This window comes from Engystomops pustulosus, unplaced genomic scaffold, assembly GCF_040894005.1.
Source record: "Engystomops pustulosus unplaced genomic scaffold, aEngPut4.maternal MAT_SCAFFOLD_124, whole genome shotgun sequence".
NCBI lineage: Eukaryota > Metazoa > Chordata > Amphibia > Anura > Leptodactylidae > Engystomops > Engystomops pustulosus.
In genome coordinates this window covers 154,716-181,384 of record NW_027285005.1, presented here as the reverse complement: position 1 = coordinate 181,384, position 26,669 = coordinate 154,716, and the positions used below count along the sequence as shown (strand labels likewise).

Sequence of the window (26,669 nt, the reverse complement as noted above, 5' to 3'; positions counted from 1 at the left end):
TAATTCTTTATTTATATAGCGCACACAGATTACGCAGCGCTGCACAAGCATATCAAATTGGTCCCTGTCCCCATGGGGCTCACAATCTAAACAACCTACCAGTATGTTTTGAAGTGTGGGAGGAAACCGGAGTACCCGGAGGAAACCCACGCAAACACGGAGAGAACATACAAACTCTTTGCAGATGTTGACCTGGGTGGGATTCGAACCCAGGACCCCAGTGCTGCAAGGCAGAAGCGCTACTCACTCAGCCACCGTGCCGCCCTATGACAACATTTCTCCATATAGTCATCTGCAGCTAACTGTATAACAGCATCAGCCAATCTTTAGAGAGTTCTCCTTGTGGAAGGTGTTAGGATATCTGTACGCAGTTTTTGGCCGAGAATATTGTGGCCTTCGAGTAGAGATTTCATGAGATACCTTGGAGCTGGTGATGTTTGGGGTCTCCCAGATGACACTTTCTCCCAAACGGATGGGGATCAGGAAGATGACAGAGAGGGGCGGCTGATGAACTCCTTGGTTCTTTACCTAGATACAGGAATTTGTAAATGTAACTAAAGGAAGTTGGAAGTTCTCTGGTGCCCAATATCCCAATAAGCCCAACAAGGTAGAAGAGCCTTACCCTGTATACATGCTGAATCCTCGGCTCTGGGGACGTGTAGTTTTCATATTTGCTTGACTCTTCCAGACTGAAATATACAAAGGATATGGGGGCTAAATATTATGAAAGGTGCACGGTGGCCTCATACAGCTCTGACATGTGAGATAACGGGAATCACCATCCGACTCTTCAAGACTGAAATATACAAAGGATATGGGGGCTAAATATTATGAAAGGTGCACGGTGGTCTCATACAGCTCTGACATGTGAGATAACGGGAATCACCATCCGACTCTTCAAGACTGAAATATACAAAGGATATGGGGGCTAAATATTATGAAAGGTGCACGGTGGTCTCATACAGCTCTGACATGTGAGATAACGGGAATCACCATCCGACTCTTCAAAGGGAAGAGTCTTCAGTGTCTCTAGAATAATACAGATCACAAGACAAAACACCAAGTATATAAAACACCCAACATCTATACCACAACATACATAACAATATACAAAGTGTAATAAGATCCCCAGACAGTGAGGAATAAGGGAACGTCTGGCGGATGGGTCGTCTCATGGTGTGACCCCTATATTACACCCACTTTCCTTATCACTGTATTGATCTATCTGGATCTCTCCTCGCTATCGCCGGTGCTGCCCAGCATGTACTGAGGAGATGGCCCGGGCATGTGATGGAAGACAATTCTCTCACCCACATTCAATCTCCAACCCAACACAACGGGGCTCATTTACTAAGGGTTCAAATGTTGAATATTTCCGATTTGCGCCGATTTGCCCTGGGGTTTTGGCGCACGTGATCGGATTAAGTCGCATCGGCGCCGGCTTTCACGCGACACAAATCAGGGGGCATGGCCGTCGGACTACCCGACGGATCCGGAAAAAATGCGGAATTTAAAAAAGAATTTGTGTCGCAGGATCAGCACTAACATGCTCCGGGAAGAAGGAGGTGAACTCCGGCGGACCTCGGCGCAGCAGCGACACCTGGTGGACATCGGGCGCACGACTTAGTGAATCCCGGCAGAATCCGAATCAGCGTTGGACAATGCGCCGGGGGATCGTGACTGGAGCGGGTAAGTAAATGTGCCCCATTGTATTCTCCTATTTCCAGTGCAACTAATCTGTTACATGATGAAGTCATCGTCCATGCGTTGTCTCCTCAGGCCGGGTAGAAGTTCTACATTCCTATGTAACTACTCAACTTCTTTTGCACTGATTCCCCCCCCCCCCCAATCCTTCCCTTGAACAAGTCTTTAACCTGATAGAGACCTTCCACAGTCTTCAGACAACCGGGGGGGGGGGGGGGGAGGGGGGGCATGTACGAGTCTGCAGGAGCCTCTTTAGCGTTTTTGCAGTTTCTCCTGCTCCTGCACAGATCACCAGACACGTGTCAGACACCCGAGAGAGAAGGTTTATCACCGCTTCTGCCTTCTCTTGACCCTGGTGGTCACCGATTATTCGGTGTGAATACAGAAAGGAAAATGGCACCAAAAAGAGCAGTGACTGATATGGGGCTGCACCATCACATGTTAGGACCTATGAATCTAGTGGCCACCGATGGCTTCTTATTGATGGAGTCTGTAGTCCCAGGACCTTAGATTCTGTGACTGGATGGACGTTCATCCTCTCAGCTGCTCTCACTTATCGTTGTCTTCACTCACCTGGTGACGGTCACATAGATGGAGTAGCGCACTTTTATGGTAGCTGAAGACCTCATTAGTTCCTTGAACGGTGTCCCATTGTCACTGGGGAGACACAAGAAGATCCACTTACAGCCCTTGACTTGTAAGATCAGGGATCTCCATAGAAGTGCTGCGTTACCTTGTCACATTGCCAGACAGAGTTAATGAGCCTCCCAAATCTGCTGATGGGACAACATGAAAACTGACCAAGAAGATGACCTGAAAGAGGAAGAGTGAATGTCTCCAAGAGCGGAAGTAGATGAAGCTCGCCAAATGTGGCCAGAGGCAATGGCTGAACGTTACGGCTGTGACCAGTAACTCAACAAGACAAAAAATCAATGACATGAACTGCTGCCCATGGGTCAAGAATTGGATGATCATTCGGCTCAGGCTCCGTAACTCCTGACTCCACTCGCTGATGATGGTCCAACGGATGAGGACATTTTCTCAAGGACCAGACACCAGGACATCCATGAGGCCATGAGCAGACATCAAAGTCATTGGGCAGCATCCAGGATAAAGATAAAGACCTAACTGCTCTGAATGGCTTGTAGGCCATGATGAGTAGCGCTCCCCCCGGGCACTCTCCTTACCGTAGTGTTGGATCTCAGCAGAGGTCTATTGACTCCACAGCTCACCACCCGCTGGCTCTCTTCTGTAGAACATGTGATTGTCACGCGCTTGTTGCTCTATATTACACAAAGAACAAAAACCAAGTAAACTGAACGTGTCTGGCACAGGGGGAGGCACCACACAAAGGGTAGAGACCTACCTGTATAAGAGACACCCTGCGGTAAGACAGACCGAGAGGGAAGGGAATAAGGACGCGAGTGTTGTACGATTCATCCCCCTTATTGGTCACGGACACTGTGAGGTTCACATCCAAAGACAAACCGACCACCAGCTGCTGCAGACTGAGAGACCAGAGACGTCACCACATGTGTCCTGCCATCACCTGCTACCACAGCCATGACCGCGACATGACCGCGACCACAGCCATGACCGCGACCGCAGCCATGACCGCGACCGCAGCCATGACCGCGACCACAGCCATGACCGCGACCACAGCCATGACCGCGACCACAGCCATGACCGCGACCACAGCCATGACCGCGACCACAGCCATGACCACGACCACAGCCATGACCGCGACCATGGACATGAAGGAAGGGAAGTGTCCGGATCTTACCCACTGAAGGAGACACTCATGCTCAGGTCATCCACACACCGGCCATCAGCACCACAGTTCTTCTCAAATGAAACCTACAAAGACAATAAATAGTAATCCCGAACTGTGCCCCCACCATCAGTAATCCCGAACTGTGCCCCCACCATCAGTGATCCCGAACTGTGCCCCCACCATCAGTAATCCCAACCTGTGCCCCCACCATCAGTGATCCCTACCTGTGCCCCCACCATCAGTGATCCCTACCTGTGCCCCCACCATCAGTGATCCCTACCTGTGCACCCACCATCAGTGATCCCTACCTGTGCCCCCACCATCAGTAATCCCTACCTGTGCCCCCACCATCAGTAATCCCGAACTGTGCCCCCACCATCAGTAATCCCGAACTGTGCCCCCACCATCAGTAATCCCGAACTGTGCCCCCACCAGCAGTGATCCCTACCTGTGCCCCCACCATCAGGGATCCCTACCTGTGCCCCCACCATCAGTGATCCCTACCTGTGCCCCCACCATCAGTGATCCCTACCTGTGCCCCCACCATCAGTGATCCCTACCTGTGCCCCCACCATCAGTGATCCCTACCTGTGCCCCCACCATCAGTGATCCCTACCTGTGCCCCCACCATCAGTGATCCCTACCTGTGTCCCCTCCAGCAGTGATCCCTACCTGTGCCCCCACCAGCAGTGATCCCTACCTGTGCCCCCACCAGCAGTGATCCCTACCTGTGCCCCCACCAGCAGTGATCCCTACCTGTGCCCCCACCATCAGTGATCCCAACCTGTGCCCCCACCATCAGTGATCCCAACCTGTGCCCCCACCATCAGTGATCCCAACCTGTGCCCCCACCAGTGATCCCAACCTGTGCCCCCACCAGTGATCCCAACCTGTGTCCCCTCCAGCAGTGATCCCTACCTGTGCCCCCACCAGCAGTGATCCCTACCTGTGCCCCCACCATCAGTGATCCCAACCTGTGCCCCCACCATCAGTGATCCCTACCTGTGTCCCCTCCAGCAGTGATCCCTACCTGTGCCCCCACCAGCAGTGATCCCTACCTGTGCCCCCACCAGCAGTGATCCCTACCTGTGCCCCCACCATCAGTGATCCCTACCTGTGCCCCCACCATCAGTGATCCCAACCTGTGCCCCCACCATCAGTGATCCCAACCTGTGCCCCCACCATCAGTGATCCCAACCTGTGCCCCCACCATCAGTGATCCCAACCTGTGCCCCCACCAGTGATCCCAACCTGTGCCCCCACCAGTGATCCCAACCTGTGTCCCCTCCAGCAGTGATCCCTACATGTGCCCCCACCATCAGTGATCCCAACCTGTGCCCCCACCATCAGTGATCCCAACCTGTGCCTCCACCATCAGTGATCCCAACCTGTGCCTCCACCATCAGTGATCCCAACCTGTGCCTCCACCATCAGTGATCCCTACCTGTGCCCCCACCATCAGTGATCCCTACCTGTGCCCCCACCATCAGTGATCCCAACCTGTGCCCCCACCATCAGTGATCCTAACCTGTGCCCCCACCATCAGTGATCCCTACCTGTGCCCCCACCATCAGTGATCCCTACCTGTGCCCCCACCATCAGTGATCCCTACCTGTGCCCCCACCATCAGTGATCCCTACCTGTGCCCCCACCATCAGTGATCCCGAACTGTGCCCCCACCATCAGTAATCCCTACCTGTGCCCCCACCATCAGTGATCCCTACCTGTGCCCCCACCATCAGTGATCCCTACCTGTGCCCCCACCATCAGTGATCCCTACCTGTGCCCCCACCATCAGTGATCCCAACCTGTGCCCCCACCATCAGTAATCCCTACCTGTGCCCCCACCATCAGTAATCCCTACCTGTGCCCCCACCATCATACCTCTGCAGAGTGGTTGGTCCGTGAATCTTCACTAAGAACGGCATTACCAATCAATGAGAAATTGAGACTGACACGGAGAGGAGTTAAAGAGTCTTCTACACATTCCTGAGGGACAGGAACACAAGTGCATGAGGAGATCCTAATACACGTCTTATAATCCCTACACTCCCCTTATATTATAATATCATCCTGTACAATCACATTCTCATACATCATTCTCATACATTACCCTCGTAGAATATTCATATACATCGCTGTCATATATCATTCTCATACACTGACACATACAAGACGGATACTAACGGGAAGGATCATCCTGTAGCTGAGACATTCTTTCCGCCCTTTGAGATCTTGGGAAGACGAGATTGTGCGGAGGTCAGGGGTTGGGAGGTCGGTGAAGACAGCCCGGTTCTGGGTGCGCCCCGCGTCCAACACAAGGGTGTACTGCACCAGCACCGATGTCCCAGCTGGAAAACAGAAGAATCATCCGCAAAAATGTTCACTCAACCCGGTATATGATTGGTCCGAGCACAGAGTCACCTCAGGCCCTGCCACCACATCTATAGCCACTACTCCTCTCCCATAGTGTACGATCTGTCTGATCCTGATCCTACTCCTCTCCCATAGTGTACGATCTGTCTGATCCTGATCCTACTCCTCTCCCATAGTGTACGATCTGTCTGATCCTGATCTTACTCCTCTCCCGTAGTGTACGATCTGTCTGATCCTGATCTTGCTCCTCTCCCGTAGTGTACGATCTGTCTGATCCTGACCTCATCACATTATACACAGTAGGATCTTGTGCTGGACCTTCTTTGATCTTGACCTCATTACATTTTTTCACCCTGAACAGGAAGTTCATCACTTCCAGTGGTAGACACTGGTGTGCTAGACAGTGGTGTCACCTCCCTTACCTCTTGCTCCCTTGCTCTTCACCCTCTTTTTGAAGCAGACATTGATTTCTGTCTTTTGTTCTTGTGTTTTCTCTGCACAGTCATATGAAGAAAGTGGAAAGAAGTTGGGTGTGAAGGTCATGGACGCCGAGACCTCAAGGACTGGTCGAGAACTGAACGGGATACAGAAGAGGAGCACAAGACACAAAAACATTCACTGGACATTGTGCCCAAAATCTCTGATTCTCCCATAAATTAAAGTATTCCCCCCTCTCCTTACCTCAATACGACAGTGACACCTTCTCCCCCAGCCACTATATCTGGCAGTCCATCGCTCATCATGTCTGAGTTACCAGCCAAAGACCTTCCAAAGAGCTGGGCTCCTCCTCTGAGTAGACCCCCTGCCACCCGCTGCAGAATGGGAAACAACATAACAAATCACCAAGAACCACAGGGCCTCGCTGGTAGGAGCACCCGGGGCATCCGCTGGCAGGTGCCCCCATCACTGCCCTCTATATTCTTTGATTTATAGAGTGCCACCATATTCCTTGGTGCTACTGTCACCTATGGGACCTCCAGTGTGTGAGGCACCAAGTGCTATATGTGGCCACCAAAACCTGTAGATGCGGAAATGGGCCAATCCTTGGAAAACTGGGTGTGCCGAAACTTTACCATCTCTGAGATGTTGCTGCCCTTACAAACCATGACAGAGATTACCTGTATGTAAGAAGTCCTGAAGCCACCATCTTTTCCAGGGAAGATGTACACAGCGCCTTGACCATTGTCTTCGTAGGGAGCTCCAACAGCCAGCTCCGGGTACTGATCCCCAGTCAGGTCTGGAAGAACGGTGACGGCAGAACCAAAAAGACCCATAGACTGGCTGCTCTCACCCTGGAGAGTCTCTGGACAGGCGAAGGTGCTGGGAGTCCGGCTCATCTGCTGGTGGGAAAAACAATGGGGTGGGAAGGGGATTCATCAATGTGTCTCATGGTCCGGCTCCGTGTAAGACTGTCACGTTCTACTTTAGACCTACTTTTAGTTGCTCTAAATTGTGTCCCACTATGTGCTGCAGCGTATTCATTTGTTTGGCCCACAGATTATTTTCTACCCAACAATAACCCCTTTCCTAGAGACCCCACTGCTTTTGTAAAGGCTAAACCCTTGAGTCATTCGGTGCAATTTAAGCTAGAGGTCTGAGCGATACATAAATTCCCCCCAATGAGTTTAAATACTTCAAATGGGTCAAAGCCTCTACTGTAAAAAGAACAAAACATCTATAAATCTCACCTGAGAGAGGAGGCAAAGGTAGACTCGCCCTCCAGGACCCACTGGAGAGTAATAAGTTGGGGCTCCCACCACCAAGAGATGTTGGGATGGAGATTTTTGTAGGACACTCAAAGCGGAGCCAAAGTAGGATCCGATCTGCAAAGAAAACAAACGTGACATCAGCACGAAGATGACGGGAGGGAGGGCTGTCCACCAAATACTACTCCAGTGGCGTATCACAGGGAACCATGAGCAGGAAGATGACGGAGGGGAGGGCTGTCCACCAAATACTACTCCAGGGTCGTATCACAGGGGACCGGGGACCATGAGCAGGAAGATGACGGGAGGGAGGGCAGCCCACCAATATTACTCCAGGGGCGTATCACAGGGGACCATGAGCAGGAAGATGACGGGAGGGAGGGCTGTCCACCAAATACTACTCCAGGGGCGTGTCATAGGAAACCATCAGCACGAAGATGACGGGAGGGAGGGCTGTCCACCAATACTACTCCAGGGGCGTATCACAGGGGAACATGAGCAGGAAGATGAGGGGAGGGAGGGCAGCCCACCAAATACTACTCCAGGGGTGTATCACAGGGGACCATGAGCAGGAAGATGAGGGGAGGGAGGGCAGCCCACCAAATACTACTCCAGGGGCATGTCATAGGGGACCATGAGCAGGAAGATGAGGGGAGGGAGGGCAGCCCACCAAATACTACTCCAGGGGCGTATCACAGGGGACCATGAGCAGGAAGATGATGGGAGGGAGGGCTATCCACCAAATACTACTCCAAGGGCGTATCGCAGGGGACCATGAGCAGGAAGATGAGAGGAGGGAGGGCAGTCCACCAAATACTACTCCAGGGGCGTATCAAAGGGGACCATGAGCAGGAAGATGAGGGGAGGGAGGGCAGCCCACCAATACTACTCCAGGGGCGTATCACAGGGGACCATTAGCAGGAAGATGACGGGAGGGAGGGCTGTCCACCAAATACTACTCCAGGGTCGTATCATAGGGGACCATGAGCAGGAAGATGAGGGGAGGCAGGGCAGCCCACCAATACTACTCCAGGGGCGTATCACAGGGGACCATGAGCAGGAAGATGAGGGGAGGGAGGGCAGCCCACCAAATACTACTCCAGGGCGTGTCATAGGGGACCATGAGCAGGAAGATGAGGGGAGGGAGGGCAGCCCACCAAATACTACTCCAGGGGCGTATCACAGGGGACCATGAGCAGGAAGATGACGGGAGGGAGGGCTATCCACCAAATACTACTCCAGGGGCGTATCGCAGGGGACCATGAGCAGGAAGATGAGAGGAGGGAGGGCAGTCCACCAAATACTACTCCAGGGGCATATCAAAGGGGACCATGAGCAGGAAGATGAGGGGAGGGAGGGCAGCCCACCAATACTACTCCAGGGGCGTATCACAGGGGACCATTAGCAGGAAGATGACGGGAGGGAGGGCTGTCCACCAAATACTACTCCAGGAATGTATCACAGGGGACCATGAGCAGGAAGATGAGGGGAGGGAGGGCAGCCCACCAATACTACTCCAGGGGCGTATCACAGGGGACCATGAGCAGGAAGATGACGGGAGGGAGGGCTGTCCACCAAATACTACTCCAGGGTCGTATCACAGGGGACCGGGGACCATGAGCAGGAAGATGACGGGAGGGAGGGCAGCCCACCAATACTACTCCAGGGGCATATCGCAGGGGACCATGAGCAGGAAGATGACGGGAGGGAGGGCTGTCTACCAAATACTACTCTAGGGGCGTGTCACAGGGGACCATGAGCAGGGAGATGAGGGGAGGGAGGGCAGCCCACCAAATGCTACTCCAGGGGTGTATCACAGGGTACCATGAGCAGGAAGATGAGGGGAGGAAGGGCAGCCCACCAAATACAATTCCAGGGGCGTGTCATAGGGGACCATGAGCAGGAGGATGAGGGGAGGGAGGGTAGCCCACCAATACTACTCCAGGGGCGTATCACAGGGGACCATGAGCAGGAAGATGATGGGAGGGAGGGCTATCCACCAAATACTACTCCAGGGGCGTATCGCAGGGGACCATGAGCAGGAAGATGAGAGGAGGGAGGGCAGTCCACCAAATACTACTCCAGGGGCGTATCAAAGGGGACCATGAGCAGGAAAATGAGGGGAGGGAGGGCAGCCCACCAATACTACTCCAGGGGCGTATCGCAAGGGACCATGAGCAGAAAGATGAGAGGAGGGAGGTCAGTCCACCAAATACTACTCCAGGGGCGTGTCATAGGGGACCATGAGCAGGAAGATGAGGGGAGGGAGGGCAGCCCACCAATACTACTCCAGGGGCGTATCACAGGGGACCATGAGCAGGAAGATGAGGGGAGGGAGGGCAGTCCACCAAATACTACTCTAGGGGTGTATCACAGGGGACCAGGGAGGGCAGCCCACCAAATACTACTCCAGGGGCGTGTCATAGGGGACCATGAGCAGGAAGATGAGGGGAGGGAGGGCAGCCCACCAAATACTACTCCAGGGGCGTATCACATGGGACCATGAGCAGGAAGATGATGGGAGGGAGGGCTATCCACCAAATACTACTCCAAGAGCGTAACGCAGGGGACCATGAGCAGGAAGATGAGAGGAGAGAGGGCAGCCCACCAAATACTACTCCAGGGGCGTATCAAAGGGGACCATGAGCAGGAAGATGAGGGGAGGAGGGCAGCCCACCAAATACTACTCCAGGGGTGTATCACAGGGGACCATTAGCAGGAAGATGACGGGAGGGAGGGCTGTCCACCAATTACTACTCCAGGGGCGTATCACAGGGGACCATGAGCAGGAAGATGAGGGGATGGATGGTAGCCCACCAAATATTACTCCTAGCGCGTGTCATAGAGGACCATGAGCAGGAAGATGAGGAGAGGGAGGGAAGCCCACCAAATACTACTCCAGGGGCGTGTCATAGGGGACTGTGAGCAGGAAGATGAGGGGAGGGAGGCTTCCCACCAAATACTACTCCAAGGGTGTGTCTCTAGGGGATCATGAGCAAGAAGGTGAGGGGGGGGGGCTCTCCACCAAATACTACACCATGGGCGTGTTATAGGGGACCATGAGCAGGAAGATGAGGGGAGGGAGGGCAGTTCACCAAATACTACTCCAAGGGCAGGTCATAGGGGACCATAAGCAGGAAGATGAGGGGAGGGAGGGCTGTCCACCAAATACTACTCCAGGGGCGTTTCATAGGGGACCATGAGCAGGAAGATGGGGGGGAGGGCGTTCCACCAAATACAAATCTAGAGGCATGTGATAGGGGACCATGAGCAGGAAGATGAGGGGAGGGAGGGCAGTCCAACAAATACTACTCCAGGGGCGTGTCATAGGGGACCATGAGCAGGAAGATGAGGGGAGGGCAGTCCACCAAATACTACTCCAGGGGCGTGTCATAGGAAACCATCAGCACGAAGATGACGGGAGGGAGGGCTGTCCACCAAATACAACTCCAGGGGCGTTTCTTAGGGGACCATGAGCAGGAAGATGAGGGGAGGGAGGGCTGTCCACCAAATACTACTCCAGGGGCGTATCAAAGGGGACCATGAGCAGGAAGATGAGGGGAGGGAGGGCTGTCCACCAAATACTACTCCTAGGGCATGTCATATGGGGCGTGAACAGGAAGATGAGGGGAGGGAGGCTGCCCACCAAATACTACTCCAAGGGCGTGTCTCTAAAGGACCATGAGCAAGAAGGTGAGGGGAGGGAGGGCTCTCCACCAAATACTACTCCAGGAGCGTATCACAGGGGACCATGAGCAGGAAGATGAGGGGAGGGAGGGCAGTCCACCAAATACTACTACAGAGGCATGTGATAGGGGACAATGAGCAGGAAGATGAGAGGGGGAAGGGCAGTCTACCAAATACTACTCCAGAGGCATGTGATAGGGGACCATGAGCAGGAAGATGAGAGAAGGGAGGGCAGCCCACCAAATACTACTCCAGAGGCGTGTCATATGTGGACCATGAGCAGGAAGATGAGGGGAGGGAGGGCAGTCCACCAAATACTACTCCAAGGGCGTGTCATATGGGGACCATGAGCAGGAAGATGAGGGGAGGGAGGGCAGCCCACCAAATACTACTCTAGGGGCGTATCACATGGGACCATGAGCAGGAAGATGACGGGAGGGAGGGCTATCCACCAAATACTACTCCAGGAGCGTAACGCAGGGGACCATGAGCAGGAAGATGAGGGGAGGGAGGGCAGCCCACCAAATACTACTCCAGGGGCGTATCAAAGGGGACCATGAGCAGGAAGATGAGGGGAGGAGGGCAGCCCACCAAATACTACTCCAGGGGTGTATCACAGGGGACCATGAGCAGGAAGATGACGGGAGGGAGGGCTGTCCACCAATTACTACTCCAGGGGCGTATCACAGGGGACCATGAGCAGGAAGATGAGGGGATGGATGGTAGCCCACCAAATATTACTCCTAGCGCGTGTCATAGAGGACCATGAGCAGGAAGATGAGGAGAGGGAGGGAAGCCCACCAAATACTACTCCAGGGGCGTGTCATAGGGGACTGTGAGCAGGAAGACGAGGGGAGGGAGGGCAGCCCACCAAATACTACTCCAGGGGCATGTCATAGGGGGCGTGAACAGAAAGATGAGGGGAGGGAGGCTTCCCACCAAATACTACTCCAAGGGTGTGTCTCTAGGGGATCATGAGCAAGAAGGTGAGGGGAGGGAGGGCTCTCCACCAAATACTACACCATGGGCGTGTTATAGGGGACCATGAGCAGGAAGATGAGGGGAGGGAGGGCAGTCCACCAAATACTACTCCAAGGGCAGGTCATAGGGGACCATAAGCAGGAAGATGAGGGGAGGGAGTGCTGTCCACCAAATACTACTCCAGGGGCGTTTCATAGGGGACCATGAGCAGGAAGATGGGGGGGAGGGCGTTCCACCAAATACAAATCTAGAGGCATGTGATAGGGGACCATGAGCAGGAAGATGAGGGGAGGGAGGGCAGTCCAACAAATACTACTCCAGGGGCGTGTCATAGGGGACCATGAGCAGGAAGATGAGGGGAGGGCAGTCCACCAAATACTACTCCAGGGGCGTGTCATAGGAAACCATCAGCACGAAGATGACGGGAGGGAGGGCTGTCCACCAAATACAACTCCAGGGGCGTTTCTTAGGGGACCATGAGCAGGAAGATGAGGGGAGGGAGGGCTGTCCACCAAATACTACTCCAGGGGTGTATCACAGGGGACCATGAGCAGGAAGATGAGGGGAGGGAGGGCTGTCCACCAAATACTACTCCTAGGGCATTTCATATGGGGCGTGAACAGGAAGATGAGGGGAGGGAGGCTGCCCACCAAATACTACTCCAAGGGCGTGTCTCTAAAGGACCATGAGCAAGAAGGTGAGGGGAGGGAGGGCTCTCCACCAAATACTACTCCAGGAGCGTATCACAGGGGACCATGAGCAGGAAGATGAGGGGAGGGAGGGCAGTCCACCAAATACTACTACAGAGGCATGTGATAGGGGACAATGAGCAGGAAGATGAGAGGGGGAAGGGCAGTCTACCAAATACTACTCCAGAGGCATGTGATAGGGGACCATGAGCAGGAAGATGAGAGGAGGGAGGGCAGTCCACCAAATACTACTCCAGAGGCGTGTCATAGGGGACCATGAGCAGGAAGATGAGGGGAGGGAGGGCAGCCCACCAAATACTACTCCAGAGGCGTGTCATATGGGGACCATGAGCAGGAAGATGAGGGGAGGGAGGGCAGTCCATAAAATACTACTCCAAGGGCGTGTCATATGGGGACCATGAGCAGGAAGATGAGGGGAGGGAGGGCAGTCCACCAAATACTACTCCAAGGGCGTATCAAAGGGGACCATGAGCAGGAAGATGAGGGGAGGGAGGGCAGTCCACCAAATACTACTCCAGGGGTGTATCACAGGGGACCATGAGCAGGAAGATGAGGGGAGGGAGGGCTTTTAGCGTATTGAATTGTCCACGGATATACTGTAAGTTCATTTGCTAAACAATTTTTTAAATTTTTTATTTTTATAATTTTTTATAACCATTCTTGGGTAGAAGTGTGCACTTGGGTCCTTTAGTGCCTCTCTAACCCCTATTTTAGCCCAGCCTGAGATCTAAATATATTTTATACACTGATATTATGGGGGTCATTTACTAAGGGCCCGAAGCGCGTTTTCCCGACGTGTTACCCGAATATTTTCGATTTGCGCCGATTTCCCCTGTATTGCCCCGGGATTTTGGCGAACGCGATCGGATTGTGGCCAATCGGCGCTGGCATGCACGCGACGGAAATCGGGGGGCGTGGCCGAACGAAAACCCGACGGATTCGGAAAAACCGCCGCATTTAAAAAAAAAAAAAGTGTAGCTGGACTCGTCTTACCTTCACCAGGAATAGGCCGGTGAACTTCAGTGCATTCCGGCGGGCCTTGGCGGACTTCAGCGCAGCAGCGACACCTGGTGGACGTCGGAGGAACTACCTTAGTGAATCCCGGCCGGACCCGAATCCACCGCACAGAACGCGCCGCTGGATCGCGAATGGGCCGGGTAAGTAAATCTGCCCCAATGTCATTTGATAATACTAGTATAAAATTTGTGTGATGCTATATTTCTAAATACATTGTTTTATTTTTTATTATTAAATACGTTCAATACTTTATACATTTATATCGTCATTTGAGTGTAGATTGGCGCTCAGTTTAATTTCTCTTTTGATAGAAGTACAATCTGCCCTGAAAGCCGATCCAGGTTCTGATCAATACAAACCCCTAAATACTTGCTGAACCGCAGAATCATCTATACAGATGGGGGGACACAGCGCCCTTCATCCACCTTCAATTGCTCTTTCGCTTTCCCAATAATAAGCAATAACCTATTTACCTGACACCATTTGGCATAACTCTTCCCTGTAATACAGTGCACCGTCACCTACCGTCCATGTCAATAGTACAGACACCAAATGGTGCTCGGACTGTCCCCTGTGGTGCCTCATTGCTGCTGTATCGCGGTTTAAAACACTTTTTAAACTTTATGGCCGAAGCTGCTTCGGCGCAGGGAGGTACGCGCTCGGCGCTTACCATGCGCGCGACCGTGCACGTGGCTACATAGGAAGTGAAGGAGAGCCGCGCGCATGGTAAGCACCGAGCGCGTATCTCCCTGAGCCAAAGCAGCTTAGGCCATAAAGTTTAAAAAGTGTTTTAAACCGCGATATAGCGGTTTAAAACACTAACAAAAATAAGCTCCGGCACCGGCTCACCCTGAGCTCCCCCTGAGCTGGTGCTCGGTATTTCCTTCTTATACCTGCCACTTCAATAAATATCACAAAATTATGTTTTTTTTGTCAAGGTGACACACCACCTGAGTTATGCTCGTTTTTTTAGCGAATTTTGACACACCAAGCTCAAAAGGTTGTCCATCACTGATGTAGATTAACAGCAGAGGCTCCTGGGGCATGGACTAGCTTGGCCGGGCACCGGGAGCTAAGGCTACTCCAGGAGAAGTCCATGCAGGCTGCTGTGTTTTTTTATGTGCATGATGAACAGTTTGCTAATGTTAAGAGGCTAAAGGACCTGTGATGATGTCACCCTGGTCACATGACATCCCTAGATATCAGGTAAGTTTATAGCTCTGATTTTATGTGGATGTGCGGGAGTCATATAGTTACTAGAGCTTTATAGGAACCGGCCACTGGCTGTACATGTGAAAGATGTGGCCACAGGTTCACCACACGAAGGTTAATATAATCTGTCCCCATATCACATATATAAATTCTCTTCTAATCCATTACACAATGTTTATGTACAAGTCGGACTGGCTCACCGGTGGAAGCACTGGTGGGCCCCGACACCCATCGCTGGATCAGCAATGACTCCACCCCCAATCATTGATGATTCCACCCCCTGCCCTGAGCTCTCCACATCATCACTGTGCCTCTCTGCAGCTGTGTACAGCCGGCGCCTTATGATGATGTCATCACCTGCCGGCCCGTGGTACACAGCAGCAGAGAAGAGGAAAGGAGCTGAAGGGGAATGGGGAAAGGTTTCTGGTGTTTATTATTGCAAAGAGAAGAGGGGCCACAATAAGAGGGGGGAGATTAGAGGGGCCACAATAAGAGGAGGGAGATTAGAGGGGCCACAATAAGAGGGGGGAGATTAGAGGGGCCACAATAAGAGGGGGGGTGATTAGAGGGGCCACAATAAGAGGGAGGAGATTAGAGGGGCCACAATAAGAGGGGGGAGATTAGAGGGGCCACAATAAGAGGGGGGGGGATTAGAGGGGCCACAATAAGAGGGGGGAGATTAGAGGGGCCACAATAAGAGGGGGGAGATTAGAGGGGCCACAATAAGAGGGGGGAGATTAGAGGGGCCACAATAAGAGGGGGGAGATTAGAGGGGCCACAATAAGAGGGGGGAGATTAGAGGGGCCACAATAAGAGGGGGGGGGGGATTAGAGGGGCCACAATAAGAGGGGGGGGGGGATTAGAGGGGCCACAATAAGAGGGGGGGGGGGATTAGAGGGGCCACAATAAGAGGGGGGAGATTAGAGGAGCTCACAACAATAAGAGTTTCAGCACGTTTTGGCACAAGGGGTATCGTAAGCGTTGGATTTTTATGCACTTTCCAGAGATGAACCTGCTGAAAAATTATCATTATGTGCGCCAAATCCTGGACTGACCTCTAGGTTGGAGGGGGGGGGGGCGGGCATTTTCAGAAGGTCAAATCTTTCGATTAGCTGCACCCCGATTTTTACTTACATTCAATGGGTCACATTTAGCTTTTTATGTTTCACACATTTTGCAGAGTAAATATTATATGAGGGAAAAACAAATCACTTTTTCATTCGCATCTTCTGGGAGGCAAAACTTACTTTCTTTTGTGGGTGGAGCTATTTTAGTGCTTACATTTTGTGGGACGAGTTGTACTTTTTTGGTAAATGTGACTTTTTCATCACTTTTAATCCTTTTTTTGTAAGTTGGTCAAACATTTTTTGGTGGATAATTTATGTGACATAAAAAGCTCCAAAGACGGACCTAGGACTTTCCCAAGGATGATAAATGACCCCCAATGTGAGGAGCTCACCTGCTCTCCCAGGGCACTGGCTGCTGGTGCCCACTGCCCGCTCCGGGGGTCTCTTCTAAAGACAAAGACCTTTCCTGTGTGCTGGTATCGCGGGGCCCCCATGGCCATCAAGTCTGCTCCAATCTGCAGCAGAGAATAACCTGGAAGGAGACCAAAGAGTCAGAAAGAGAAAGAGACCACCCGACACTGTCTACCAAGACCCCCACATGGAGGAGAAAAGCAGGAGACCCATACCCCACCCAACTAATAGTCCTCCACGTCATCAGCTGACCAACCCCAACCCTGGAGCAGCACAAAGACACCCAAATAAGAGTCCTCCGTGTCCCCGCAGACTGACCCCAACCCTGAAGCAGTACACCCGTACCCCACCCAAAGAAGACTCCTCCATGTGACCCACAGACTGACCCAACCCTGAAGCAGTACACCCGTACCCCACCCAAAGAAGACTCCTCCAAGTGACCCACAGACTGACCCAACCCTGAAGCAGTACACCCGTACCCCACCCAAAGAAGACTCCTCCATGTGACCCACAGACTGACCCCAACCCTGGAGCAGTACACCCGTACCCCACCCAAAGAAGACTCCTCCATGTGACCCACAGACTGACCCCAACCCTGAAGCAGTACACCCGTACCCCACCCAAAGAAGACTCCTCCATGTGACCCACAGACTGACCCCAACCCTGGAGCAGTACACCCGTACCCCACCCAAAGAAGACTCCTACATGTGACCCAGTGACTGACCCCAACCCTGAAGCAGTACACCCGTACCCCACCCAAAGAAGACTTCCATATGTGACCCACAGACTGACCCCAACCCTGAAGCAGTACACCCGTACCCCACCCAAAGAAGACTCCTCCATGTGACCCACAGACTGACCCCAACCCTGGAGCAGTACACCCGTACCCCACCCAAAGAAGACTCCTACACGTGACCCAGTGACTGACCCCAACCCTGGAGCAGTACACCCGTACCCCACCCAAAGAAGACTTCCATATGTGACCCACAGACTGACCCCAACCCTGGAGCAGTACACCCGTACCCCACCCAAAGAAGACTCCTCCATGTGACCCACAGACTGACCCAACCCTGAAGCAGTACACCCGTACCCCACCCAAAGAAGACTCCTCCATGTGACCCAGTGACTGACCCAACCCTGAAGCAGTACACCCGTACCCCACCCAAAGAAGACTCCTCCATGTGACCCACAGACTGACCCAACCCTGAAGCAGTACACCCGTACCCCACCCAAAGAAGACTCCTCCATGTGACCCACAGACTAACCCAACCCTGAAGCAGTACACCCGTACCCCACCCAAAGAAGACTCCTCCATGTGACCCACAGACTGACCCAACCCTGGAGCAGTACACCCGTACCCCACCCAAAGAAGACTCCTCCATGTGACCCACAGACTGACCCAACCCTGAAGCAGTACACCCGTACCCCACCCAAAGAGGACTCCTCCATGTGACCCACAGACTGACCCCAACCCTAGAGCAGCACAACAACACCCAAATGAGAGTCTTCCATGTCATTCAAAGGCTGAACCAACCCTGGAGCAGCTCAACGATCCCCTCACCCAAATAAGAGTCCTCCATGTCACCCGCAGATGTGGTTATGTTTATCCAACTGGGTTTCATCTGTCCGGTCCTATAAATGTAAGCTCCACCAGTCCATCCATAGGCACCAACTGCTCCTAGGAGAGCCCCATCCTGAAATATGGAAGAGACCGGGGTATATTATATAGAGGAGGAGGAGGGAGCAGTGTATATTATATAGAGGAGGAGGAGGGAGCAGTGTATATTATATAGAGGAGGAGGAGGGAGCAGTGTATATTATATAGAGGAGGAGGAGGGAGCAGTGTATATTATATAGAGGAGGAGGAGGGAGCAGTGTATATTATATAGAGGAGGAGGAGGGAGCAGTGTATATTATATAGAGGAGGAGGAGGGAGCGGTGTATATTATATAGAGGAGGAGGAGGGAGCATTATATATACTCACTGGAGTCAGAATTGCGCTGAATCCTTCTTGTGAGAATTCTGTTTGAAATGATTGTCCACTTTGAGACTGAGTTCCTGTAGATGACATAAGAGGTCACTGCATGAGAGTCTCTCCCAGAGGCCACTACAGTTCCTCCACCTGAAAGTCTCTTTTGGATGCTGGTGCAATCCCCAAGCCTGAGAATCTCTCCCAGAAGACACTGCAGTCCCCACAATTGAGAGTCTCCTTCGGATGCCTCCCAAGTCCCTGAGCCTGAGAGTCTGTCCCAGAAACCACAACAGTCCCTGCACCTAAGAGTCTCTTCCCGATGCCGGTGCAGTCCCCAAGCTTGAGAATCTCTCCCAGAAGTTACCAAGGTCCCTGAGCATGAAAGTCTCTCCCAGAAACCACAACAGTCCCTGCACCTACAAGGAGTCTCCTTCAGATGCCTGCACAGTTCCCGGGCCTGAGAGTCTCTCCCAGAAGCCACTGCAGTCCCTGAGCATGAGAGTCTCTCCCAGAAGCCACCGCAGTCCCCGAGCATGAGAGTCTCTCCCAGAAGTTACCACAGTCCCCAAGCATGAGAGTCTCTCCCAGAAGTTACCACAGTCCCCAAGAATGAGAGTCTCTCCCAGAAGCAACCACAGTCCCTGCACCTAAGAGTCTCTTCCCGATGCCGGTGCAGTCCCCAAGCTTGAGAATCTCTCCCAGAAGTTACCAAGGTCCCTGAGCATGAAAGTCTCTCCCAGAAGCCACAACAGTCCCTGCACCTACAAGGAGTCTCCTTCAGATGCCTGCACAGTTCCCGGGCCTGAGAGTCTCTCCCAGAAGCCACTGCAGTCCCTGAGCATGAGAGTCTCTCCCAGAAGCCACCGCAGTCCCCGAGCATGAGAGTCTCTCCCAGAAGTTACTGCAGTACCCGAGCCTGAGAGTCTCTCCAAGAAGTTACCGCAGTCCCAGAGCCTGAGAGTCTCTCCCAGAAGTTCAAATGAAACGAAGGTATTCCAGCACTCAGAATCTTCTTTAAAAAAATATTAGAATTTTTATTTTGTAAATATTAAAATTGCAAGGTCACATCCTGGCATATCATCCAAAAAAGAAAAGATCTACGCGTTTCGGACTAGTGTGCTTGCGTCCTTATTCATGATCTAAAAAATCATTGTGATCCGCCATCTTAAAAAAGAGGAGGAGGAAAAAGACCAGGTGAATTGGCTTGTAATCAGTTAACCCTTACATAACGGCAGCAGAGATACATTCCATGACAAAACATGCTAGTTCATCAAAGTATACAGATAAACATTCAGACATCATTTACTTTGTGTACAAACCTGCTATTAATGCAGCCACATGAAAAAATATATTGAAAAAACATGAACTAAATACATTTGAATATATGTTAACATACATGTTAACGCATACTGTTAACGTCACATGGACGGAAGATTATTTTATGATATTCAGCGCTCATCATGTTGTTTATAATGTAGATATTCTAACACTATTCAAAAAACACCATGACCTCTTTATTGTATGGACCCAGCGTTATATTTGTGTACGCTATTAGACTATGTACCTATTCATGACGGCATGGGTCAATGGCCGATGCGTTATAGCTAGAGATGAGCGAACACTAAAATGCTCGGGTACTCGTTATTCGAGACGAACTTTTCCCGATGCTCGAGTGCTCGTCTCGAATAACGAACCCCATTGAAGTCAATGGGAGACTCGAGCATTTTTCAAGGGGACCAAGGCTCTGCACAGGGAAGCTTGGCCAAACACCTGAGAACCTCAGAAAAGGATGGAAACACCACGGAAATGGACAGGAAACAGCAGGGGCAGCATGCATGGATGCCTCTGAGGCTGCATAATCGCACCATTATGCCAAAATTATGGGCAACAGCATGGCCATGACAGAGTGACAGAATGAAGCTAGATAGCATCTAAAACATCTAATAATTGACCCTGACACTATAGGGGACGGCATGCAGAGGCAGCGGCAGCAGGCTAGAGAGTGTCATGGCGACATACCCTAAATGGACTCAGGCTTCAAACCAATGGGTGGCAGAGAGGAACCAAAGGAGGTGAGCAAGAAGCGCTCAAATAATATCGGTACATGATAAAAGTTTGCCAGTATATTTTGTGGATTACACAGCAGGGTGGCGACAAAGTTAACATGGAAGCCATGAAAACAACCCCAAATTCTGCCTGACACAGCTCGTTTGATAAGGGGACCATGTATGCTTACAGTTCATGCCAGTCGCTGCACTTGCTGCCAGTCTCCTTTCGAATAGTTTAAAATAATAATAACCCTCATCCATAAAGCTCTGTATAATGCTGCACCCCCCTACCTCTCCTCTCTTATCTCAGTCTATCGCCCAACCCGTGCTCTTAGATCCGCCAGTGATCTTAGATTAACCTCTACCCTAGTGCGGACCTCCCACTCGCGTCTCCAAGACTTCTCTAGAGCTGCACCAATTCTATGGAATGCTCTGCCCCGGACTATCAGACTAATACCTAACCTCCAAAGTTTCAAACGTGCTCTTAAAACCCATTTCTTTAGGCAAGCCTATAACACTCATTAACTGCATGAAGTTTTAACTCTTCTACTAACCCGTCCTGTGTCGTCCTCCCATCTGTTATCCAGCAACCAACAGGCACCAGACTTCTCTGCAGTCCCATTCACCCTGGACCTGGTATATAAGATGACGGCTGAGTGGTTCAAGCGACAGCAAATCCATTTATTATATTTTGTTCTATTCCCTAAGAAGAATGGCTTGACCATTAAATATTCTTTTACCTCGTGTTACCCCATCATCTTCATAAACCGTAAGCTCTGGCGAGCAGGGACCTCACTCCTGTTGTTCCATACAAATGTTGTGCTCTGTTACATTACATTTGTATTTGTTTCCTATGATTTGTAAAGCGCTGCAGAATATGATGACGCTATATAAATAAAGATTATTATTATTATGGAGGCAGTGAACTAGTAGTAGATTAAAGGTGCTGCAACTATGTTAGTTGGATCTTGGCATGGAGCTGGCGCTCTGCAGCCAGGCGAGCTTTCGCCAATCCAAGCCCCTGTTTCTAGGCTACTCCCCAAACAGCACTTCTAAGAACCTTTTGTATAAGATCAAGTGTAGTAGCGTTCTTATAAGTTTAGGATATGCCGGGTGAGGGGAATGTAAACAGCTGCGCAAGAAGCGCTGAAATAATATCCCTAAATGGTAAAAGTTTGCCAGTATATTTTGTGGATTACACAGCAGGGTGGCGACAAAGTTAACAACTTTGATGTGGAATGCCCTGTAATAGCTCTTGGGCGGTGTGCCTTTTATCGCCTAGGCTCAGCAGTTTGAGCACCGCCTGCTGTCGCTTAGCGACGGCACTGCTGCTGTGCCTAGAGCTACCGACTGATGGCGCCATGCCCACGGATGGTAATTCGGAGGAGGAGGAGGTGGAGGAGGGGTGGGAGGAGGTATAGTAGGCCTTTGAGACCTGGACCGAGGTAGGCCCCGCAATTCTCTGCGTCGCCAGTATATGAGCAGCCCCAGGGTCAGACTCGGTCCCAGCCTGCACCAAGTTAAGTGTAGTAGCGTTCTTATAAGTTTGGGATATGGCGGGTGAGGGGAATGTAAACAGATGCGCAAGAAGCGCATGATGCGCATGGAGCTGGCGCTCCGCTGCCAGGCGAGCTTTCGCCAATCCAAGCCCCTGTCTCTAGGCTACTCCCCAAACAGCACTTCTAAGAACCTTTTGTATAAGATCAAGTGTAGTAGCGTTCTTATAAGTTTAGGATATGCCGGGTGAGGGGAATGTAAACAGATGCGCAAGAAGCGCTGAAATAATATCCCTAAATGGTAAAAGTTTGCCAGTATATTTTGTGGATAACACAGCAGGGTGGCGACAAAGTTAACAACTTTGATGTGGAATCCATGAAAACAACCCAAATTTCTGCCTGACACACCTCGTTTGATAAAGGGACGATGTATGGAGGCAGCTATATGGACGACTTTTGGAGGTAGCAATGGAGACAACGTGTGGAGGCTGCTATGGAGACAATTTAATTTGGATAGTGCCTGTATGTGGCAGTCCCAAACATTTTTCAAACCAGAGGAGCAGGTAGGTGGCCCTCCAGTAAAATGGAATAGATTGAGTGCCTGTATGTGGCAGTCCCAAAAATGTTTCAAACCAGAGGAGCAGGTAGGTGGCCCTCCAGTAAAATGGAATAGATTGAGTGCCTGTATGTGGCAGTCCCAAAAATTCTTCAAACCAGAGGAGCAGGTAGGTGGCCCTGCAGTAAAATGGAATAGATTGAGTGCCTGTATGTGGCAGTCCCAAAAATTCTTCAAACCAGAGGAGCAGGTAGGTGGCCCTCCAGTAAAATGGAATAGATTGAGTGCCTGTATGTGGCAGTCCCAAAAATTGTTCAAACCAGAGGAGCAGGTAGGTGGCCCTGCAGTAAAATGGAATAGATTGAGTGCCTGTATGTGGCAGTCCCAAAAATGTTTCAAACCAGAGGAGCAGGTAGGTGGCCCTCCAGTAAAATGGAATAGATTGAGTGCCTGTATGTGGCAGTCCCAAAAATTGTTCAAACCAGAGGAGCAGGTAGGTGGCCCTGCAGTAAAATGGAATAGATTGAGTGCCTGTATGTGGCAGTCCCAAAAATGTTTCAAACCAGAGGAGCAGGTAGGTGGCCCTCCAGTAAAATGGAATAGATTGAGTGCCTGTATGTGGCAGTCCCAAAAATGTTTCAAACCAGAGGAGCAGGTAGGTGGCCCTCCAGAAAAATGGAATAGATTGAGTGCCTGTATGTGGCACTCACAAAAATTGTTTCAAACAGAGGACCGGGTAGGTGGCCCTCCAGAAAAATTAAATGCATGAAGTACTATAGCAAGAGCCAGTGGGCCCTGTCAAAAAATAGCCATTTTCCTCTGCTTTACTGTACAAAGAGGAGGAGAAGGAGGAAAATGAGGAGGAGGAGGAGGAGTGGATCAATTATTCAGGTTGAGCTTCCTTCACCTGGTGGAGATTGGAAATTCTGAGAAATCCAGCCTTTATTCATCTTAATAAGCGTCAGCCTGTCAGCGCTGTCAGTCGACAGGCGTGTACGCTTATCGGTGATGATGCCACCAGCTGCACTGAAAACCCGCTCGGACAAGACGCTAGCGGCAGGGCAGGCAAGAACCTCCAAGGCGTACAGCGCCAGTTCGTGCCACATGTCCAGCTTTGAAACCCAGTAGTTGTAGGGAGCTGTGTGATCATTTAGGACGATGGTATGGTCAGCTACGTACTCCCTCACCATCTTTCTGTAAAGATCAGCCCTACTCTGCCGAGACTGGGGACAGGTGACAGTGTCTTGCTGGGGTGACATAAAGCTGGCAAAAGCCTTGTAAAGCGTACCCTTGCCAGTGCTGGACAAGCTGCCTGCTCGCCTACTCTCCCTCGCTACTTGTCCCGCAGAACTACGCACTCTGCCGCTAGCGCTGTCAGAAGGGAAATACTGTTTCAGCTTGTGCACCAGGGCCTGCTGGTATTCATGCATTCTCACACTCCTTTCCTCTGCAGGGATGAGAGTGGAAAGATTTTGCTTGTACCGTGGGTCCAGGAGAGTGAACACCCAGTAATCGGTGCTGGAATAAATTCTTTGAACGCGAGGGTCACGGGATAGGCAGCCTAGCATGAAATCTGCCATATGCGCCAGAGTACCAACGCGTAAGAATTCACTCCCCTCACTGGCCTGACTGTCCATTTCCTCCTCCTCCAACTCCTCCAACTCCTCTTCTTCTGCCCATACACGCTGAACAGTGAAGGACTCAACAATGGTCCCCTCTTGTGTCTCGCCAACATTCTCCTCCTCTTCCTCCTCATCCTCCTCCACCTCCACCTCCTCCGATATGCGCTGAGAAACAGACCTCAGGGTGCTTTGGCTATCAACAAGGGAATATTCTTCCCCCGTCTCTTGTGACGAGCGCAAAGCTTCCGACTTCATGCTGACCAGAGAGTTTTTCAACAGGCCAAGCAGCGGGATGGTGAGGCTGATGATGGCGGCATCGCCACTGACCATCTGTGTTGACTCCTCAAAGTTACTCAGCACCTGACAGATATCAGACATCCACGTCCACTCCTCATTGTAGACTTGAGGAAGCTGACTGACCTGACTACCAGTTCTGGTGGAAGTTGACATCTGGCAGTCTACAATCGCTCTGCGCTGCTGGTAAACTCTGGATAACATGGTCAGTGTTGAATTCCACCTCGTGGGCACGTCGCACAACAGTCGGTGAGCGGGCAGTTGGAGGCGGCGCTGCGCTGCCCTGAGAGTGGCAGCATCTGGGCTGGACTTCCTGAAATGCGCACAGATGCGGCGCACCTTCGTGAGCAAATCAGACAGATTGGGGTATGTCTTGAGGAAACGCTGCACTATCAGATTTAACACATGGGCCAGGCATGGCACATGTGTCAGTCTGCCGAGTTGCAGAGCCGCCACCAGGTTACGGCCGTTGTCACACACAACCATTCCCGGCTTGAGGTTCAGCGGTGCCAGCCACAGATCAGTCTGCGCCGTGATGCCCTGTAATAGCTCTTGGGCGGTGTGCCTTTTGTCGCCTAGGCTCAGCAGTTTGAGCACCGCCTGCTGTCGCTTAGCGACGGCACTGCTGCTGTGCCTAGAGCTACCGACTGATGGCGCCGTGCCCACGGATGGTAGTTCGGAGGAGGAGGTGGAGGAGGGGTGGGAGGAGGAGGAGGCATAGTAGGCCTGAAACACCTGGACCGAGGTAGGCCCCGCAATCCTCGGCGTCGGCAGTATATGAGCAGCCCCAGGGTCAGACTCGGTCCCAGCCTCCACCAAGTTAACCCAATGTGCCGTCAGCGATATATAGTGGCCCTGCCCGGCAGCACTCGTCCACGTGTCCGTGGTCAGGTGGACCTTGTCAGAAACGGCGTTGGTCAGGGCACGGATGATGTTGTCTGACACGTGCTGGTGCAGGGCTGGGACGGCACATCGGGAAAAGTAGTGGCGGCTGGGGACCGAATACCGAGGGGCGGCCGCCGCCATGAGGTTGCGAAAGGCCTCGGTCTCTAATAGCCTATAGGGCAGCATCTCCAGGCTAAGCAATCTGGAGATGTGCACATTAAGGGCTTGGGCGTGCGGGTGGGTTGCACTATATTTGCGTTTCCGCTCCAGCGTCTGGGGTATGGAGAGCTGAACGCTGGTGGATGCTGTGGAGGATCGTGGAGGCGACGATGGGGTTTTTGTGGCAGGGTCCTGGGCAGGGGGCTGACTAGCAGCTGACACAGGGGAAGGAGCAGTGGTGTGCACGGCCGGAGGTGAACGGGCTTGTTGCCACTGAGTGGGGTGCTTAGCATTCATATGCCTGCGCATACTAGTGGTAGTTAAGCTAGTAGTGGTGGAACCCCTGCTGAGCCTGGTTTGGCAAATGTTGCACACCACAGTCCGTCGGTCATCCGGTGTTTCCTTAAAGAACCTCCACACTTCTGAAGATCTAGCCCTCGCCGCAAGAGCCCTCACCACGGGAGCTTCACTAGTTGACAGTGGCGCTGATGCACCAGCTCTGGCCCTGCCTCTCCGTCTGGCCCCACCACTGCCTCTTCCAACCTGTTCAGGTCGAGGACTCTCCTCCGTCTCAGAAGCACTGTGTTCACCCGGCCTCTCAACCCAGCTTGGGTCTGTCACCTCATCATCCTCCGATCCCTCAGTCTGCTCCCCCCTCGGACTTCCTGCCCTGACAACAACTTCCCCACTGTCTGACAACCGTGTCTCCTCATCGTCGGACACCTCTTTACACACTTCCACTACGTCAAGAAGGTCATCATCACCCACAGACTGTGACTGGTGGAAAACCTGGGCATCGGAAAATTGCTCAGCAGCAACCGGACAAGTGGTTTGTGACTGTGGGAAGGGTCCAGAAAACAGTTCCTCAGAGTATGCCGGTTCAAATGGCAAATTTTCCTGGGAGGGGGCAGACTGGGGGGGAGGAGGCTGAGGTGCAGGAGCTGGAGGAGTGGGGATTTCGGTGACATGGGTGGACTGCGTGGAAGACTGAC

General features: G+C 52.0%; 1 protein-coding gene across 2 annotated transcripts in view; it reads right to left on the bottom strand.

The window, feature by feature from the left end:
• Positions 1-26,669, bottom strand: part of LOC140108393 (integrin alpha-M-like) — a 94,609-nt gene that overhangs the window by 2,715 nt on the left and 65,225 nt on the right. The window contains exons 10-25 of one of the 2 annotated variants that reach the window (XM_072131705.1): positions 18,630-18,703; positions 18,207-18,339; positions 16,627-16,766; positions 7,543-7,677; positions 6,973-7,194; positions 6,536-6,666; positions 6,277-6,428; positions 5,666-5,829; positions 5,363-5,467; positions 3,488-3,561; positions 3,071-3,212; positions 2,892-2,987; positions 2,438-2,517; positions 2,278-2,361; positions 623-689; positions 421-528 (exon numbers count right to left, since the gene is read on the bottom strand). In XM_072131705.1, the coding sequence (XP_071987806.1) occupies positions 421-528; positions 623-689; positions 2,278-2,361; positions 2,438-2,517; positions 2,892-2,987; positions 3,071-3,212; positions 3,488-3,561; positions 5,363-5,467; positions 5,666-5,829; positions 6,277-6,428; positions 6,536-6,666; positions 6,973-7,194; positions 7,543-7,677; positions 16,627-16,766; positions 18,207-18,339; positions 18,630-18,703 (1,907 nt within the window). The remainder of the gene's footprint in view (positions 1-420; positions 529-622; positions 690-2,277; positions 2,362-2,437; positions 2,518-2,891; positions 2,988-3,070; positions 3,213-3,487; positions 3,562-5,362; positions 5,468-5,665; positions 5,830-6,276; positions 6,429-6,535; positions 6,667-6,972; positions 7,195-7,542; positions 7,678-16,626; positions 16,767-18,206; positions 18,340-18,629; positions 18,704-26,669) is intronic. The other variant, XM_072131706.1, reaches the window with a different exon arrangement.